Genomic DNA, 17,311 nt, shown 5'->3' with positions numbered 1-17,311 from the left:
CTCAATGTCATTTCTCCTTTTTTCTCTACCTGTGTACATGGCTGTTTTTACTGTAGTTTTAGAAGACTAAACACTGCCGACGCCGGTCGGCTGACTGGTCGGCCTACTGCCTCTGACCACAGAATATCAGAACGGTTCAAAGCACCGGTCGGCTGACTGGTCGGCCTACTGCCTCTGACCACAGAATATCAGAACGGTTCAAAGCACCGGTCGGCCTACTGCCTCTGACCACAGAATATCAGAACGGTTCAAAGCACCGGTCGGCCTACTGCCTCTGACCACAGAATATCAGAACGGTTCAAAGCACCGGTCGGCCTACTGCCTCTGACCACAGAATATCAGAACGGTTCAAAGCACCGGTCGGCTGACTGGTCGGCCTACTTCCTCTGACCACAGAATACCAGAACGGTTCAAAGCACCGGTCGGCTGACTGGTCGACCTACTTCCTCTGACCACAGAATATCAGAACGGTTCAAAGCACCGGTCGGCCTACTTCCTCTGACCACAGAATATCAGAATGGTTCAAAGCACCGGTCGGCCTACTTCCTCTGATCACAGAATATCAGAACGGTTCAAAGCACCGGTCGGCCTACTTCCTCTGATCACAGAATATCAGAACGGTTCAAAGCACCGGTCGGCCTACTTCCTCTGACCACAGAATATCAGAACGGTTCAAAGCACCGGTCGGCCTACTTCCTCTGACCACAGAATATCAGAACGGTTCAAAGCACCGGTCGGCCTACTTCCTCTGACCACAGAATATCAGAACGGTTCAAAGCACCGGTCGGCTGACTGGTCGGCCTACTGCCTCTGACCACAGAATATCAGCCGCCATTTTCTGTTTTAATTTCAAAAAAGATTCTCCATGTTGAATTGCCACCGTTCATCTACATCCAGCAGGTCATTTACTGAGCACAGATGTGTTTTGAGTATTTTATTAGGATCCCCATTACCTGTTGTGAAAGCAGCAGCGCCTCTTCCTGGGGTCCACTGTGTGGACACTCAATCCCAGACACCCCGAATCCCTTCAACTATTGAAAAATTGTTAATGATAATATTTTGTGTCTATGCAAATTATGAGAGTTGACTTGGAATTCCCCAGAAATACACCAAGGGATTTTTGCCACTGAGTCCCACAGTGGTGATGTTCCTTATGGTGTGATTTGTCCTTAAGACATTAGTAATAACTATGGCCCAGAGTTTTTCCTAACCTGACAAGAAAACTCCGGGCCCTGCATAATAACTGTCAGCAACTGGAATAAACAAAAACATTATTGTTCGAAGTCTGAACACTAAAAAGTCAGACAGCTGAAACTTGTGACTTTTTAATTCTGTACATTTTTTAAATCAAAAATCAAAGGGGTTTTCCCCTGTTAAAATGCCCAGAGTTCATTTACCCATAAATTCATTATAAACTCTAATATCTACAATACATCTCTCATATATGCATTTCTCTTCTATAAAAATATATATCTCTGTATTACGTTCTGTGTAGGTGCCACTCTCTCCCCATACTCCAGTGTTCTCCAGTCCTGACCATCTGTCCAATTTATCCATTTCAATTTAGGACTATTTTTGAGAGAAATAGCACTTTAAAAATGCATTGTGTTAAAATACCTCCATATAGACGTTGCTGACGGGCACAGATCTAGAATCAGCTTCCCCTCCCCAAATCCTAGCCCTAACCATTGAGGTGAAAAACAAGAAAAATGACAAATCAGTCTCATCCTACTCCAGTTAAAATCAGGGCCATTGTGTCTGTGAAGAGGATGAGGGTTCTGATTGGCTGTTGCCTCTACACCCATGCAGCATAGTGAGTCAGCACTTTTTCCTGTTTCCAAGGAAGGATGCTCTTCTCTCCTCCTCACTGACCAATGACAGGAGCCACAGAGCATCACTCCCCCTTTTACCCTTTCTCTCCATCCCTCACGTTTCCTTTTTCTCCCAGTCCCCCATCCTCTATCCCTCTCCTCCCCTCCCTCCCTCTCCCTCTAGCCCCCCGTCCTCTATGCCTCTCCTCCCCTCCCTCCCTCTCCCTCTAGCCCCCCGTCTTCTATGCCTCTCCTCCCCTCCCTCCCTCTCCCTCTAGCCCCCCGTCTTCTATGCCTCTCCTCCCCTCCCTCCCTCTCCCTCTAGCCCCCCGTCTTCTATGCCTCTCCTCCCTCCCTCCTCTCTCTATCCCTCTCCCTCTAGCCCCCGTCCTCTATGCCTCTCCTCCCCTCCCTCCCTCTCCCTCTAGCCCCCGTCTTCTATGCCTCTCCTCCCCTCCCTCCCTCCCTCCTCTCTCTATCCCTCTCCTTCTAGCCCCCATCTTCTATGCCTCTCCTCCCCTCCCTCCCTCCCTCTCTCTATCCCTCTAGCCTCCCATCTTCTATGCCTCTCCTCCCCTCCCTCCCTCTCCCTCTAGCCCCCGTCTTCTATGCCTCTCCTCCCCTCCCTCCCTCCTCTCTCTATCCCTCTCCCTCTAGCCCCCGTCCTCTATGCCTCTCCTCCTCTCCCTCCCTCTCCCTCTAGCCCCCGTCTTCTATGCCTCTCCTCCCCTCCCTCCCTCCTCTCTCTATCCCTCTCCTTCTAGCCCCCATCTTCTATGCCTCTCCTCCCCTCCCTCCCTCTCTCTATCCCTCTAGCCTCCCATCTTCTATGCCTCTCCTCCCCTCCCTCTACCCCTCTCCCTTTCTCTCCTCCCCTCCCTCCTCTCTCCTCCCATCCCATCCCTCCCTCCTCTCTCTCCCTCTAGCCTCCCATCTTCTATGCCTCTCCTCTCCTCCCCTCCCTCCTCCCCTCCTCTCTCTATCCCTCTCCCTCCTTCCCCCCCATCCTCTATGCCTCTCCTTCCCTCCCTCCTCTCTCTATCCTTCTCCTTCTAGCCCCCATCTTCTATGCCTCTCCTCCCCTCCCTTCTCTCTCCTCCCCTCCCTCCCTCCTCTCTCTATCCCTCTCCCTCTAGCCTCCCATCTTCTATGCCTCTCCTCCCCTCCCTCCTCCCTCTACCCCTCTCCCTTTCTCTCCTCCCCCATCTTTCTCCCCCCACTGTGGTGCAGTGGCACAAACCTGAATCGGCACAAACCCAGTCAGAGTAGAGACCCGTGATCTTAATTCCGAGAGAGAGAGAAACATGGGTCTTACGGTACAGCTTGTCAGATCAAATAAGAAATGTATTCTCTACAACAAGATGTTTCCTAATGGCATATCCTACATTAGTAGCGTCTTTTGGATGTGTCCCGTTCACAACTGTGTAAAAGAGTTTCAGTATTGCTCATATACATCATTTGGAAGAGACTGGTCCGTTCTTGTGACTGGTCAGTTCTCATACCCACCGTTTGAGGAAGTTGTGATAACAGTTTAGCTGAGAGAATAGAGATCTACATGTTGCTCAGCTAGTACCTAAAACATGCTGATTGAAGACTTTCTCTTTAGTAAGGCATTCAAACCCCAAACCATCTCAAGTCATTTTAAACCCCTTACACCACTATAGCATGAGTCCATTCTGACAAGTCAACTTCTGGGTGAATCCTAAATAGAATTTTCACTTAAGTCTCCCATTGATATCAATGCATGAAAATCCACTCAAGTGAACGCTAGGATTCCCCCATTAGACAGTAGATAGGAAAGAGGACAGAAGAGAATAGTAATAAACATTCACTATCAAATAACACAAGTGATACAGCATCCATAAAACCACCTGAAGAAGGAATGGATGAGCTCTTTATAATGGCGCATGGTGAATATTCTTCTGTGCACTGATGATATCTACATAGTCTTTGGTTTCCTTGTCACAGCTCCAACAGGGCCAATTAAATTATTTTGTAAGAGGGGGGTGAATTAAATTGTGACAGTGGCTTAAACCAAAAACCTCCTGACATCCTTTGTCTTCAAATCCATTAGCCACTTCGACATGAAACATTCAAGAAGAACCCCCCCCCCCCCCCCAGGTTCATGATGACATGGTAGCTTCCGTCCCGCTGGTTCAGTGAGTTCCTCCCATTTGGTTCGGTCTAAGATCAGAGACTGTGGGGGTGTTAGGGGGAGATGAGGTCTATCTTTTCTATGTGCTGTTATATCCTTCTGTTTCCCTTTAGAATGTCTGTTGGTTGGGACATCTGAGAGTGGTCAACTAGTGACTGGAACGTCTGACAAACGTTGCAGAAACGTCTGACAAACGATCAAAAAGAGGGAAATAGGCTGTTGATGATAGTGTGAGTTAGTCCATATACACACACACACAACACACACACACTGCTAGGTCTTGACCAGCGGCTGCTCCGATGTCTCCTCAGGTGTCTTGTCTCCTTCCCGAGACTTTTTCCTCTTCTTGTGACCTGAGGAGAAATAAATATGCATTTCATTGAAAAACATATATACATTGAAAAAAAGATATATATTGACACATATAGATATTAAATTGAAAAAATGTTTACATTTAACAGAGAAAAACCATGTATGGAAAAAATACATCTAACTGAAACATACATTTTTATTTAAAAAAAAATGTACATTTAATTGAAAAAAAATCAACATTTTATTGAAATAAATATACATTTAAATGGAAAATATATAAATGTAAATTGCAAAAAAGTATCTGCATTTCATTAATACTATTAATTGTGAATCAATGAATTGGACAAAGACAATGTCATTACAACTACTTTGTAAATGGCATTTAGTTCACTACTTCTGACCGGGCTTTTATTGCTTATTTCCTGCAATGTGTTGTGATTTTGGTCCAGTTTCAGCCTTTTACTGAAATGAGAGAGACCATTCTGCTGCTCTTTGGCTCAGAGAGGGACCACGTGGGGTGGGGGGTGTTTAGGACAGTAATTTAGTTAAAGTAGCTCTGTGATACTGAGCAGAGAAACACTCAGTCTGCATCCCAACTGGCACACTGTTCCCTATTAAGTGCACTACTTTTGAACAGGACCCACAGAGCTTTGGGAATGGGGTGCCACTTGGGAGGCTCACTTAACATTCATTCTCCATAGCTCATTCAGCAGTGAGAGAGAAGAGAGAAACACACTAGTTGGCTCTCCTATGTGAGTGTGAGAGTGAGAGGGAGAGAGAGAGAGGGGAGAGAGGGCGAGAGAGAGGGAGATTTTGTGGAGGTCAGAGTGATGGGCCAGAGTGGTACACACACTGCGAGGGGCCAGGGGTTCCGTTAGGGGGGCCTCCAGAGAAAATCCTCTTGGCAGAGGGAGGCAGGGCCCAATGAATGACTGGTTGCTAGGACACAGCTGTTCATGGAGCAGAGGTGCAGGGAAAGAGAAAGGCTCAGGATTTAGACTGTTATATCCCAAATGGCATACTCTACTCCCTATTTAGTGCACTACTTTTGACCAGGACCCATGGGAATGAAGTGCCATTTGGGACGTATCCTAACATGACAAAATGACCGGTGGAGGGGACACACGGCGTGGGGTTGTTGGGTTTGTGCCTTCACAGTGGCTGGGTTGAGATTTAAATGGTTGTATGTGTGTGTGGGCAATTGGATTGTCACACAGGTATTAGAATGCAAGAGAGTAAAGGTGTGTGTGTCTTTGCATGCTTGTGTGCGTGTGTACTGGATGTTGTGTATGGTCTGTGTGTGACTCACTGAGTTTGAGCAGTAGTTTCTTGCCCAGTGTGTCCTCTGATCCACTCAGAGACAGAGTACTGATGAAAGAGGAGGGGGCGTCCGTTTCTATAGCAACAGAGGCTGTGTCTGAGAGAGAGAGAGAGAGAGAGAGAGAGAGAGAGTTATCAATCTCCATAGTAAACTGTGGATGTTGTTTCTGTGTTAAATGTCTTCCCTCATCACCAACATCCTCCTTATTCTCCAGTCTTCCATCCCATCCTTTGTTCCTCCCTGTATTCTCTTACCGTTGGTGCCGTCCCTCTCTGAGTGCTCCTCTCTGATGTACGAGATCTCATCCATCCTGAGGAACACGGAGTCACTGGGGCTGTTCTGACCGTCTGATTTACTGCCTGTAGGGGGAGACAGGACAGTTATGATACACACAGTCACTGGGGCTGTTCTGACCATCTGATTTACTGCCTGTAGGGAGGAGACAGGACAGTTATGATACACACAGTCACTGGGGCTGTTCTGACCGTCTGATTTACTGCCTGTAGGGAGGAGACAGGACAGTTATGATACACACAGTCACTGGGGCTGTTCTGACCGTCTGATTTACTGCCTGTAGGGAGGAGACAGGACAGTTATGATACACACAGTCACTGGCGCTGTTCTGACCGTCTGATTTACTGCCTGTAGGGGGAGACAGGACAGTTATGATACACACAGTCACTGGGGCTGTTCTGACCGTCTGATTTACTGCCTGTAGGGAGGAGACAGGACAGTTATGATACACACAGTCACTGGGGCTGTTCTGACCGTCTGATTTACTGCCTGTAGGTAGGAGACAGGACAGTTATGATACACACAGTCACTGGGGCTGTTCTGACCGTCTGATTTACTGCCTGTAGGGAGGAGACAGGACAGTTATGATACACACAGTCACTGGGGCTGTTCTGACCGTCTGATTTACTGCCTGTAGGGAGAGACAGGACAGTTATGATACACACAGTCACTGGGGCTGTTCTGACCGTCTGATTTACTGCCTGTAGGGAGGAGACAGGACAGTTATGATACACACAGTCACTGGGGCTGTTCTGACCGTCTGATTTACTGCCTGTAGGTAGGAGACAGGACAGTTATGATACACACAGTCACTGGGGCTGTTCTGACCGTCTGATTTACTGCCTGTAGGGAGAGACAGGACAGTTATGATACACACAGTCACTGGGGCTGTTCTGACCGTCTGATTTACTGCCTGTAGGGAGGAGACAGGACAGTTATGATACACACAGTCACTGGCGCTGTTCTGACCGTCTGATTTACTGCCTGTAGGGGGAGACAGGACAGTTATGATACACACAGTCACTGGGGCTGTTCTGACCGTCTGATTTACTGCCTGTAGGGAGAGACAGGACAGTTATGATACACACAGTCACTGGGGCTGTTCTGACCGTCTGATTTACTGCCTGTAGGGGGAGACAGGACAGTTATGATATACAGTCACTGGGGCTGTTTTGACCGTCTGATTTACTGCCTGTAGGGGGAGACAGGACAGTTATGATACACAGTCACTGGGGCTGTTCTGACCGTCTGATTTACTGCCTGTAGGGGGAGACAGGACAGTTATGATACACACAGTCACTGGGGCTGTTCTGACCGTCTGATTTACTGCCTGTAGGGAGAGACAGGACAGTTATGATACACACAGTCACTGGGGCTGTTCTGACCGTCTGATTTACTGCCTGTAGGGGGAGACAGGACAGTTATGATACACACAGTCACTGGGGCTGTTCTGACCGTCTGATTTACTGCCTGTAGGTGGAGTAAGCAAAGGGAGTAAGTCTATTCTCTCTCTACCTCCCTCCTCCAGTATGGTTGACTTACGGACGATGCGGTTCTTCTCGTTGAGCAGAGAGGTGCTGTGTGGGACGGAGGACTGCTGTCCTCTGGTTCTGGCCGAGCTGGGCCGGGTCTCTCTGGGGGGGAGGAGGTGGTCTCCACTCTGCTCCGGGACAGGGAGGTCGGGAGTGTTCCCGTCTGTGGGCCGGGCGTCTGTGTCGGGGGTCTGGGGGGAGCTGTCCATCAGAGTGGCTGTCAGGGCGTTCTGGTAGTGGCTACGGGTGATCTGGGGTTTAGAAGTCGAAGGTCAAAGAAAGGTCGTAGGTCATAAATAGTCATAGGTCGAAGTTAGAGGCTGTACTGTACCACAGCTCTGACTAAGCTACTAGGTTGCATCACAAATTACACACTTTTTCCTATGAAGTGCACTACTTTTGACCAAGGACCATAGGACTATGTATAAAGTAGTACACTGTATAAAGAATAGGGTGCTATTTGGGACCTTTATTATAAATTTATTTTATTTGACCTCCTTTCTCTCCCAAATTAAATTACGATCTTGTCTCATCACTGCAACTCCCCAACGGACTCGGTAGAGGCGAAGGGCAAGTCAGGTGTCCTCCAAAACATGACCCGCCAAACCACGCTCCTTAACGCTCGCCCACTTAACCCGGAAGCCAGTCGCGCCAATGTGTCGGAGGAAACACCGTTCAACTGATGGACGTAGTCAGCCTGCAGGCGCTCGGCCAGCCACATGGAGACGCTAGAGCGCAATGAGCCAAGGTCCCCCAAATGGTGTTGGAGCAGGTGTATCCAGGTAACGTGAGGTGGGCGGGGCTGTACCGTACCGTAGTCTAGGTAGGCCTACCTTAATGATCTGCAGGTGTGTGAGCTGCCTAACAGAGTAGTCAGGCAGGTAGACGCTCCCCCCTCCGTTGAGTTGGCCCAGACTGCCCCCATACAGCATAGAGTCAGACCGGTCCAGACCACTGCTACGGGAGGGGGATCTGTGGACTGAATCATACAGGATGGTAATGAGTCAGACAGGGATGAGATAGTGTTCTACCTGGTCTATGCAATGGGACAGTCCAGATGATGTCATCTGTTATGTTTCTCATGAAACGTTTTGTTTTCTTTGAGCTTGTAATGTGCTCAGGCTGTTTCTCTATATTCATGTGCTAATGTGAGTGAGTGAGTGAGTGAGTGAGTGAGTGAGTGAGTGAGTGAGTGAGCGATGAGCCAGTTACCTGTGGGCATGATGGCAGGCACCCCATAGTAGGTGAACGCTCCGTTCTCAAACCTCAGTGCCTCTTTACCAAACTCCACCTCCACACGACCCTGGACACACAGGACAGAGAAATGGTCAAGTTCCCTGATTTGTGTCTAAGCCATATTCTAGAAATGCCAAGCTATATATAAAACCAGGGTTGTTGTAGCAGCCAGCACCTCCACCTGCAGCACATGATATACACTGAGGGTAGAACACATTAGGAACACCTGCTCTTTCCATGACACAGACTGACCAGGTGAATCCAGGTTAAAGCTATAATCCCTTATTGATTTCCCTTGTTAAATCCACTTCAATCAGTGTAGATGAAGGGGAGGAGACGGGTTATAGATGGATGTTTAAGCTTTGAGACATGGACTGTGTATGTGTGCCGTTCAGAGGGTGAATGTGTGAGGTTCAGAGGGTGAATGTGTGCCGTTCAGAGGGTGACTGGGCAAGACGACATAGTTAAGTGCCTTTGAACGGGTAGTAGGCGCCAGGCGCACCGGTTTGAGTCAAGAACAGCAACGCTGCTGGGTTGTTCACGCTCAACAGTTCCGGTGTGTATCAAGAATGTTCCACCACCAAAAGGACGTCCAGCCAACTGTGGGAAGCACTGGAGTCAACATGGACCAGCATCCCTGTGGAACGCTTTCGACACCTCGTACATGCCTCGATGAATTGAGGCTGTTCTGAGGGCAAAAGGAGGTGTAACTCAATATTAGCAAGGTGTTCCTATTGATTTGTCCACTCTGCGTCTCTCTGTGTGGGATCGAATCCTTTTCTGCTTTGACACACTTATCTCCTCACTGTCCTGTCGGTTCTCTACTCTCCTATCAATAACATACATCAAATCAATTTGATTTATCGCTAAGGGACAATTATTGCTGGCGTTTATACCTGTAGTAACAGGATGAAGTAGTCAACAGGTTTGTTTCTCTGAAACAAGAAGTGCTGTGGAGCCAGTTTGTTCTTGTCATCGTAGCTCAGCTCCTGGACCACACTGGGGTGTTTAATGAGACGCAGTAAGATCTTCTCTGATAGGTGGGCTGGCTTGAAGGGCTCCACCTCTACAGGAGGGAGGGAGGGAGGGAGGGAGGGAGGGAGGGAGGGAGGGAGGGAGGGAGGGAGGGAGGGAGGGAGGGAGGGAGGGAGGGGAAAGAGAGAGAGTGAGGAATAGAAGAGGTAGGAGGAGAGGGTAGTAAAAGGGGAGAGATGAAAGAGGGATAGAGAGGAAGACATGAGAGAGTCAGTGGAAAAGTAATAAGAAAAAGGTCATTTGTAATAACTGGTAAACATGCTTTACTATTCAACGGGTTGTTTTAAACCAGGCCTCAAATTGAGAACAACTTACTTCCACAGAGATGAAATATTTCATTATTTAACACTCAGGAAGTGACCTCACAGTTGACAGGAAGTGACATCACAGTGGGCCTACCTGTGGAGAGGAAGCGGTGCGTGGCGAGGAGGAGCTGGGGAGAGATCTTCACCTTCATCTCGTTCTCCGACAGCTTAAAGATGGAGAAGTCCTGCTGCTTCCTCTCATGGTGAGAAACACGACGCTTAGAACGGTTATCAGCTGTAGAGGGAGACAACACTTAGAGAGGTTATCAGCTTGTAGAGGGAGACACAACACTTAGAGAGGTTATCAGCTGTAGAGGAAGACAATACTTAGAGAGGTTATCAGCTGTAGAGGGAGACAACACTTAGAGAGGTTATCAGCTGTAGAGGGAGACAACACTTAGAGAGGTTATCAGCTGTAGAGGGAGACAACACTTAGAGAGGTTATCAGCTGTAGAGGGAGACACAACACTTAGAGAGGTTATCAGCTGTAGAGGGAGACAACACTTAGAGTGGTTATCAGCTGTAGAGGGAGACAGCACTTAGAGAGGTTATCAGCTGTAGAGGAAGACAACACTTAGAGAGGTTATCAGCTGTAGAGGAAGACAACACTTAGAGAGGTTATCAGCTGTAGAGTGAGACAACACTTAGAGAGGTTATCAGCTGTAGAGGAAGACAACACTTAGAGGTTATCAGCTGTAGAGGAAGACAACACTTAGAGAGGTTATCAGCTGTAGAGGGAGACAGCACTTAGAACGGTTATCAGCTGTAGAGGAAGACAACACCTAGAGAGGTTATCATCTGTAGAGGGAGATACTTAGAGAGGTTATCGGATGTAGAGGGAGACACTTAGAGAGAGGTTATCAGCTGTAGAGGGAGACACTTCGAGAGAAGTTATCAGATGTAGGGTGAGACACACACATGGATGGACGCAAATGCAGGTGCACACACACACCGACACACACACACATTGAGAATCAGCAGTATTGTGTGTGTGTGTGCGTGCGTGCGTGCGTGCGTGCGTGTGCGCGCGTGTGTGTACGTACTGTAGAGGTCAGTCTCGTCCAGTATCTCTGACTTGATGATCTCCTCTATAACGTCCTCCAGGGTCACGATGCCCATGACCTCATAAAAGGGGTCACCCTCACCCTCGTTGTTGACCCGCTGGACGATGGCCAGGTGGGACTTGCCTGTAGAGAGACAGGATATGACATCCTAATACTACCCTAACCTGTGGGACTTAGCTAACAAACATGGAGGGGATAGACTATGTGGGAGGTGAAACTCCAACATAAAACAATGTCATTTTTTAGTATATACAAAAGCATGTATGTATTTAAACGTATTTATTCTGGCTGTGTAAAGGGATCTAACTACGTGAATGGGGTCTGAGGAAAGGGGAATAGCAAGAGAGGAAAACCAATTGGTGGAGTCAACAGATCTCCCTTGACATGTTCCTAAGGAGATAAATAAACGAACAAAGAAAGGCACTTGTCTTCTCCTACTAACACTGACTTTACTGATAAATACTTTGTTGAGGGAAAATGTACTTACTATGACTGTGATGTGGTTGTCTCACCTAGCTATCATAAGATGAATGCACTAACTGTAAGTCTCTCTGGATCAGTGTCTGCTAAATGACTCACTAACTGTAAGTCTCTCTGGATCAGAGTGTCTGCTAAATGACTCACTAACTGTAAGTATCTGCTAAATGACTCACTAACTGTAAGTCTCTCTGGATCAGAGTGTCTGCTAAATGACTCACTAACTGTAAGTATCTGCTAAATGACTCACTAACTGTAAGTCTCTCTGGATCAGAGTGTCTGCTAAATGACTCACTAACTGTAAGTCTCTCTGGATCAGAGTGTCTGCTAAATGACTCACTAACTGTAAGTCTCTCTGGATCAGAGCGTCTGCTAAATGACTCACTAACTGTAAGTCTCTCTGGATCAGAGTGTCTGCTAAATGACTCACTAACTGTAAGTCTCTCTGGATCAGAGTGTCTGCTAAATGACTCACTAACTGTAAGTCTCTCTGGATCAGAGTGTCTGCTAAATGACTCACTAACTGTAAGTCTCTCTGGATCAGAGCGTCTGCTAAATGACTCACTAACTGTAAGTCTCTCTGGATCAGAGTGTCTGCTAAATGACTCACTAACTGTAAGTCTCTCTGGATCAGAGTGTCTGCTAAATGACTCACTAACTGTAAGTCTCTCTGGATCAGTGTCTGCTAAATGACTCACTAACTGTAAGTCTCTCTGGATCAGAGTGTCTGCTAAATGACTCACTAACTGTAAGTATCTGCTAAATGACTCACTAACTGTAAGTCTCTCTGGATCAGAGTGTCTGCTAAATGACTCACTAACTGTAAGTCTCTCTGGATCAGAGTGTCTGCTAAATGACTCACTAACTGTAAGTCTCTCTGGATCAGAGCGTCTGCTAAATGACTCACTAACTGTAAGTCTCTCTGGATCAGAGTGTCTGCTAAATGACTCACTAACTGTAAGTCTCTCTGGATCAGAGTGTCTGCTAAATGACTCACTAACTGTAAGTCTCTCTGGATCAGAGTGTCTGCTAAATGACTCACTAACTGTAAGTCTCTCTGGATCAGAGCGTCTGCTAAATGACTCACTAACTGTAAGTCTCTCTGGATCAGAGTGTCTGCTAAATGACTCACTAACTGTAAGTCTCTCTGGATCAGAGCGTCTGCTAAATGACTCACTAACTGTAAGTCTCTCTGGATCAGAGTGTCTGCTAAATGACTCACTAACTGTAAGTCTCTCTGGATCAGAGTGTCTGCTAAATGACTCACTAACTGTAAGTCTCTCTGGATCAGAGTGTCTGCTAAATGACTCACTAACTGTAAGTCTCTCTGGATCAGAGTGTCACTGAAACACAAACACACAGACTACATCTACCATGAGGCCACAGGAATAGAAGCAGTAAGCGATCTAGTAGAAACACAACAGGGGGGTGTATTCATTAGAGCACACCGTAGCAACTCATTGCACAACATTTGGAAATGGAAAAAAGAACCCTCCCCGTTTTGTTCAGTGTGCTTCCGTTTGGTTTCTAGAGAATACACACTCCTGGGTCATCGCCCAGTGACACACCAATACCCAGGAGGCCCTAGTGACGCCAATCTTCCCAGCAGAGGGATGATGCACAGCTGCACCCTATTTCCTATTTAGTGCACCAGGGCCCACAGAGAACGAGAGAGGGAAACAATCAAACTGGGTGCCATTTGGGATGCACTATTTGGGGGGGGGGGGGGGGTAATCTCCATGGTAACAGGGGGGTATTATTAGAGACACAGCCAGAGTAAATGGGGAATCGTTTAAGATAAACAGTCTAGTTGATTTGTTAGTTAGATATGGTCTATTTCTGCTACTGTTTGTTGATGTTAAAGGTTCTGTGAGATGGTGATTTAGATGGAAGGAATGGGAGGCTGGTTCATTGTGTTTGTTTGTGAATGAGTGAGGAGAGGAGAAGAAGAGGGAGGAGGAGAATAGAGGGGAGGTAGGGGTTGGAGGGGGTAGGGGGTGTTAGGGGGCGTGCAGGGTGATTGAGTTGTACAGAGACTGCTCAGGGCTCCCCCTGGAGAGAGAGGGAGGGGACAGAGAGACAGAGAGAGAGGAAGAGTGAGAGAGAGACTGCACTGCAGACACCAGCAGCTGAAGATTACATCATCAGCCATTATGTAACACAGTCAACACCTAACACACATCCTTGAACACAGCTGCAGCTACCCTCTCTTTCTCTCTCACACACACACACAGCTGCAGCCCCCCAACAGCGTCCACAAGAGATCTCCTTGCTGTTCCTACTGTGCTCCCCTCTCTTTGCCCACTCTGGCTGTCTCTCACTCTGACTGTGTCTCACTCTGACTGGGGGAGAGAGTGAGAAAGAGGGAGAGAAAGAAAGAGAGAGAGAATGAGAGAAAGAGAGTGAGAGGAAAAGAGAGAGAGAAAGAGGGAAAGAGAGAGAATGGAAAAGAGAGAGAAAGAAAAAGAGAGAGAGAGAAAGAAAGGAAGAGAGAGAGAGAGAGAGAGAGAGAGAGAGAGAGAGAGAGAGAGAGAGAGAGAGAGAGAGAGAGAGAGAGAGAGAGAGAGAGAGAGAGAGAGAGAGAGAGAGAGAGAGAGAGAGAGAGAGAGAGAGAGAGAGAGAGAGAGAGAGAAAGGAAGAGAGAGAGAGAGAGAGAAAGAAAGGAAGAGAGAAAGAAAGGAAGAGAGAGAGAGAGAGAGAGAGAGAGAGAAAGAAAGGAAGAGAGAAAGAAAGGAAGAGAGAGAGAGAGAGAGAGAAAGAAAGGAAGAGAGAGAGAGAGAGAGAGAGAGAGAGAGAGAGAAAGGAAGAGAGAGAGAGAGAGAGAGAGAGAAAGAAAGAAAGGAAGAGAGAGAGAGAGAGAGAAAGAAAGGAAGAGAGAGAGAGAGAGGAGAGAGAGAGAGAGAGAGAGAAGAGAGAGAGAGAGAGAGAGAGAGAGAGAGAGAGAGAAGAGGAGAGAGAGAGAGAGAGAGAAAGGAAGAGAGAGAGAGAGAGAGAGAAAGGAAGAGAGAGAGAAAGGAAGAGAGAGAGAGAGAGAGAGAAAGGAAGAGAGAGAGAGAGAGAGAGAGAAAGGAAGAGAGAGAGAGAGAGAAGGAAGAGAGAGAGAGAGAGAGAAAGGAAGAGAGAGAGAGAGAGAAAGGAAGAGAGAGAGAGAGAGAGAAAGGAAGAGAGAGAGAGAGAGAGAGAGAGAGAGAGAGAGAGAGGGAGAGAGAGAGAGAAAGAAAGGAAGAGAGAGACAGCAGCACAATTAGACCCAACCAAATCATGAGAAAACAAAAAGATAATTACTTGACACATTGGAAAGAATTAACAAAAAAACAGAGCAAACTAGAATGCTATTTGGCCCTACACAGAGAGTACACGGCAGCAGAATACCTGACCACTGTGACTGACCCAAAATTAAGGAAAGCTTTGACTATGTACAGACTCAGTGAGCATAGCCTTGCTATTGAGAAAGGCTGCCGTAGGCAGACATGGCTCTCAAGAGAAGACAGGCTATGTGCTCACTGCCCACAAAATGAGGTGGAAACTGAGCTGCACTTCCTAACCTCCTGCCCAATGTATGACCATATTAGAGAGACATATTTCCCTCAGATTACACAGATCCACAAAGAATTTGAAAACAAATCCAATTTTGAAAAACTCCCATATCTACTGGGTGAAATTCCACAGTGTGCCATCACAGCAGCAAGATTTGTGACATGTTGCCACGAGAAAAGGGCAACCAGTGAAGAACAAACACCATTGTAAATACAACCCATATTTATGCTTATTTATTTTATCTTGTGTCCTTTAACCATTTGTACATTGTTAAAACACTGTATATATATATAATATGACATTTGTAATGTCTTTACTGTTTTGAAACTTCTGTATGTGTAATGTTTATTGTTAATTTTTGTTGTTTTTCACTTTATATATTCACTTTGTATGTTGTCTACCTCACTTGCTTTGGCAATGTTAACACATGTTTCCCATGCCAATAAAGCCCTTGAATTGAATTGAGAGAGAGAGAGAGAGAGAGATATTCTGTCAGAGTTGGGTCTAGCAGCACATTAACAGCTCTTACACACATGCTATTTCAATGTTTGGTTTGATGTGATACTCAGCTCCCACACCTAGTGTCTCTAGGCTTTAGCTCAGATCCCACACCTAGTGCCTCTAGGCTTTAGCTCAGCTCCCACACCTAGTGCCTCTAGGCTTTAGCTCAGCTCTCACACCTAGTGCCTCTAGGCTTTAGCTCAGCTCCCACACCTAGTGCCTCTAGGCTTTAGCTCAGCTCCCACACCTAGTGTCTCTAGGCTTTAGCTCAGCTCCCACACCTAGTGTCTCTAGGCTTTAGATCAGCTCCAACACCTAGTGTCTCTAGGCTTTAGCTCAGCTCCCACACCTAATGTCTCTAGGCTTTAGCTCAGCTCCCATACCTAGTGTCTCTAGGCTTTAGCTCAGCTCCCACACCTAGTGTCTCTAGGCTTTAGCTCAGCTCCCACACCTAGTGTCTCTAGGCTTTAGCTCAGCTCCCACACCTAGTGCCTCTAGGCTTTAGCTCAGCTCCCACACCTAGTGTCTCTAGGCTTTAGCTCAGCTCCCACACCTAGTGTCTCTAGGCTTTAGCTCAGCTCCCACACCTAGTGTCTCTAGGCTTTAGCTCAGCTCCCACACCTAGTGTCTCTAGGCTTTAGCTCAGCTCCCACACCTAGTGTCTCTAGGCTTTAGTTCAGTGTTGGAATACACTCTTGTGCACTTGCTTATAAAGGCTACAGACACTGTGGTAGGGAGGGAGGGAGTAGTCTGTTGTACTGGCGCTTTGCTGATTTCTGTTTTGGTTTGACTAAATGGGGTTGCAGCATCACCACACACAGTCATGGCCTCTCTCTCTCTCTCTCTCTCTCTCACACACACACACACACTCGGTGGCTGTGTTGAATGCAGCATCACAGAGGACAGATGAAGGGAGGGAGGGAGGGAAAGAGGGCGAAAGTGTTCTCTGAATATTTAATGTCTTCTCTCTGGGGGGCGGAGCGATGGATGGGTGGAGGGAGAGAGGGGAGGGGGTGTCATGACAGGAAAGGACATTCTAAAGATAACAGCCTTTTATGTCTCTCTCTGTCTCTGTCACCATGACATTCTCATCCCTCTGTCTCTCTGTCAAGCTTGTGCTCTCAATTCAATTCAAAACGCTCTCTCTTAAACACACACACACACACACTGTTTTGTTATCTATTCGTTTGTGTGGATTATACTGAGTGCTGATCTAGGATCAGGTCCCTCTTGTCCATGTAATCTAATTCATTATGTGATCTAAAAGGAGAAACTGACCCAAGATCAGCACTACTTCTCTGAGATGCTTTATGAATACGGGTTGAGACAGTGTAAACACATACATCTACTGAAGGTGTCCTTCATGTGTTTCTCTAGCACAGCCTCTGCATGCAACAACATGAGAAACGCTGACACTGCCTTCTTCCCCCATAAACAGACACAGACCACATGGCAACATGGCGCCCTGCTATTGGTCAACAGGAGACACACCCACCAAGCCACCTTACCTGCCCATATCATCATAAATTGCCCATAAGGAATAGGCTATATCCAAGGCTGTATTCCAAACGCCACCCTATTCCCTGTGTAGTAGACTATCACTGGGATGGGATGTCCCTGTTAGTCACACTATGGTACAGCGCCTCTTATGAGCAGACAACCGTTATTTCCACAGAGAGAATCTCACTGAAGTTACTTTATATCACTACGTTGACACTGGTTGGCCCGACA

At 47.1% G+C, this 17,311-nt stretch overlaps 1 protein-coding gene across 2 annotated transcripts in view; it reads right to left on the bottom strand.

Moving 5' to 3' along the window:
* Positions 1 to 3,655: 3,655 nt before the first annotated feature.
* LOC109876935 (metal transporter CNNM1) overlaps positions 3,656 to 17,311 on the bottom strand; it is a 15,347-nt gene continuing 1,691 nt past the window's right edge. The window contains exons 2-10 of one of the 2 annotated variants that reach the window (XM_031811257.1): positions 11,045 to 11,188; positions 10,096 to 10,236; positions 9,558 to 9,727; positions 8,638 to 8,728; positions 8,259 to 8,404; positions 7,436 to 7,676; positions 5,854 to 5,958; positions 5,588 to 5,695; positions 3,656 to 4,319 (exon numbers count right to left, since the gene is read on the bottom strand). In XM_031811257.1, coding sequence (XP_031667117.1) covers positions 4,240 to 4,319; positions 5,588 to 5,695; positions 5,854 to 5,958; positions 7,436 to 7,676; positions 8,259 to 8,404; positions 8,638 to 8,728; positions 9,558 to 9,727; positions 10,096 to 10,236; positions 11,045 to 11,188 — 1,226 coding nt within the window. In that variant the 3' untranslated portion in view covers positions 3,656 to 4,239. Of the gene's footprint in view, positions 4,320 to 5,587; positions 5,696 to 5,853; positions 5,959 to 5,997; positions 7,364 to 7,435; positions 7,677 to 8,258; positions 8,405 to 8,637; positions 8,729 to 9,557; positions 9,728 to 10,095; positions 10,237 to 11,044; positions 11,189 to 17,311 lie in introns of those variants that run through there. The other variant, XM_031811258.1, reaches the window with a different exon arrangement.

The sequence above is a fragment of the Oncorhynchus kisutch genome, unplaced genomic scaffold (genome assembly GCF_002021735.2).
Source record: "Oncorhynchus kisutch isolate 150728-3 unplaced genomic scaffold, Okis_V2 Okis01b-Okis20b_hom, whole genome shotgun sequence".
Lineage (NCBI taxonomy): Eukaryota > Metazoa > Chordata > Actinopteri > Salmoniformes > Salmonidae > Oncorhynchus > Oncorhynchus kisutch.
The sequence above is the reverse complement of the archived record's forward strand: the minus strand, read 5'-3'. Positions and strand labels throughout refer to the sequence as shown.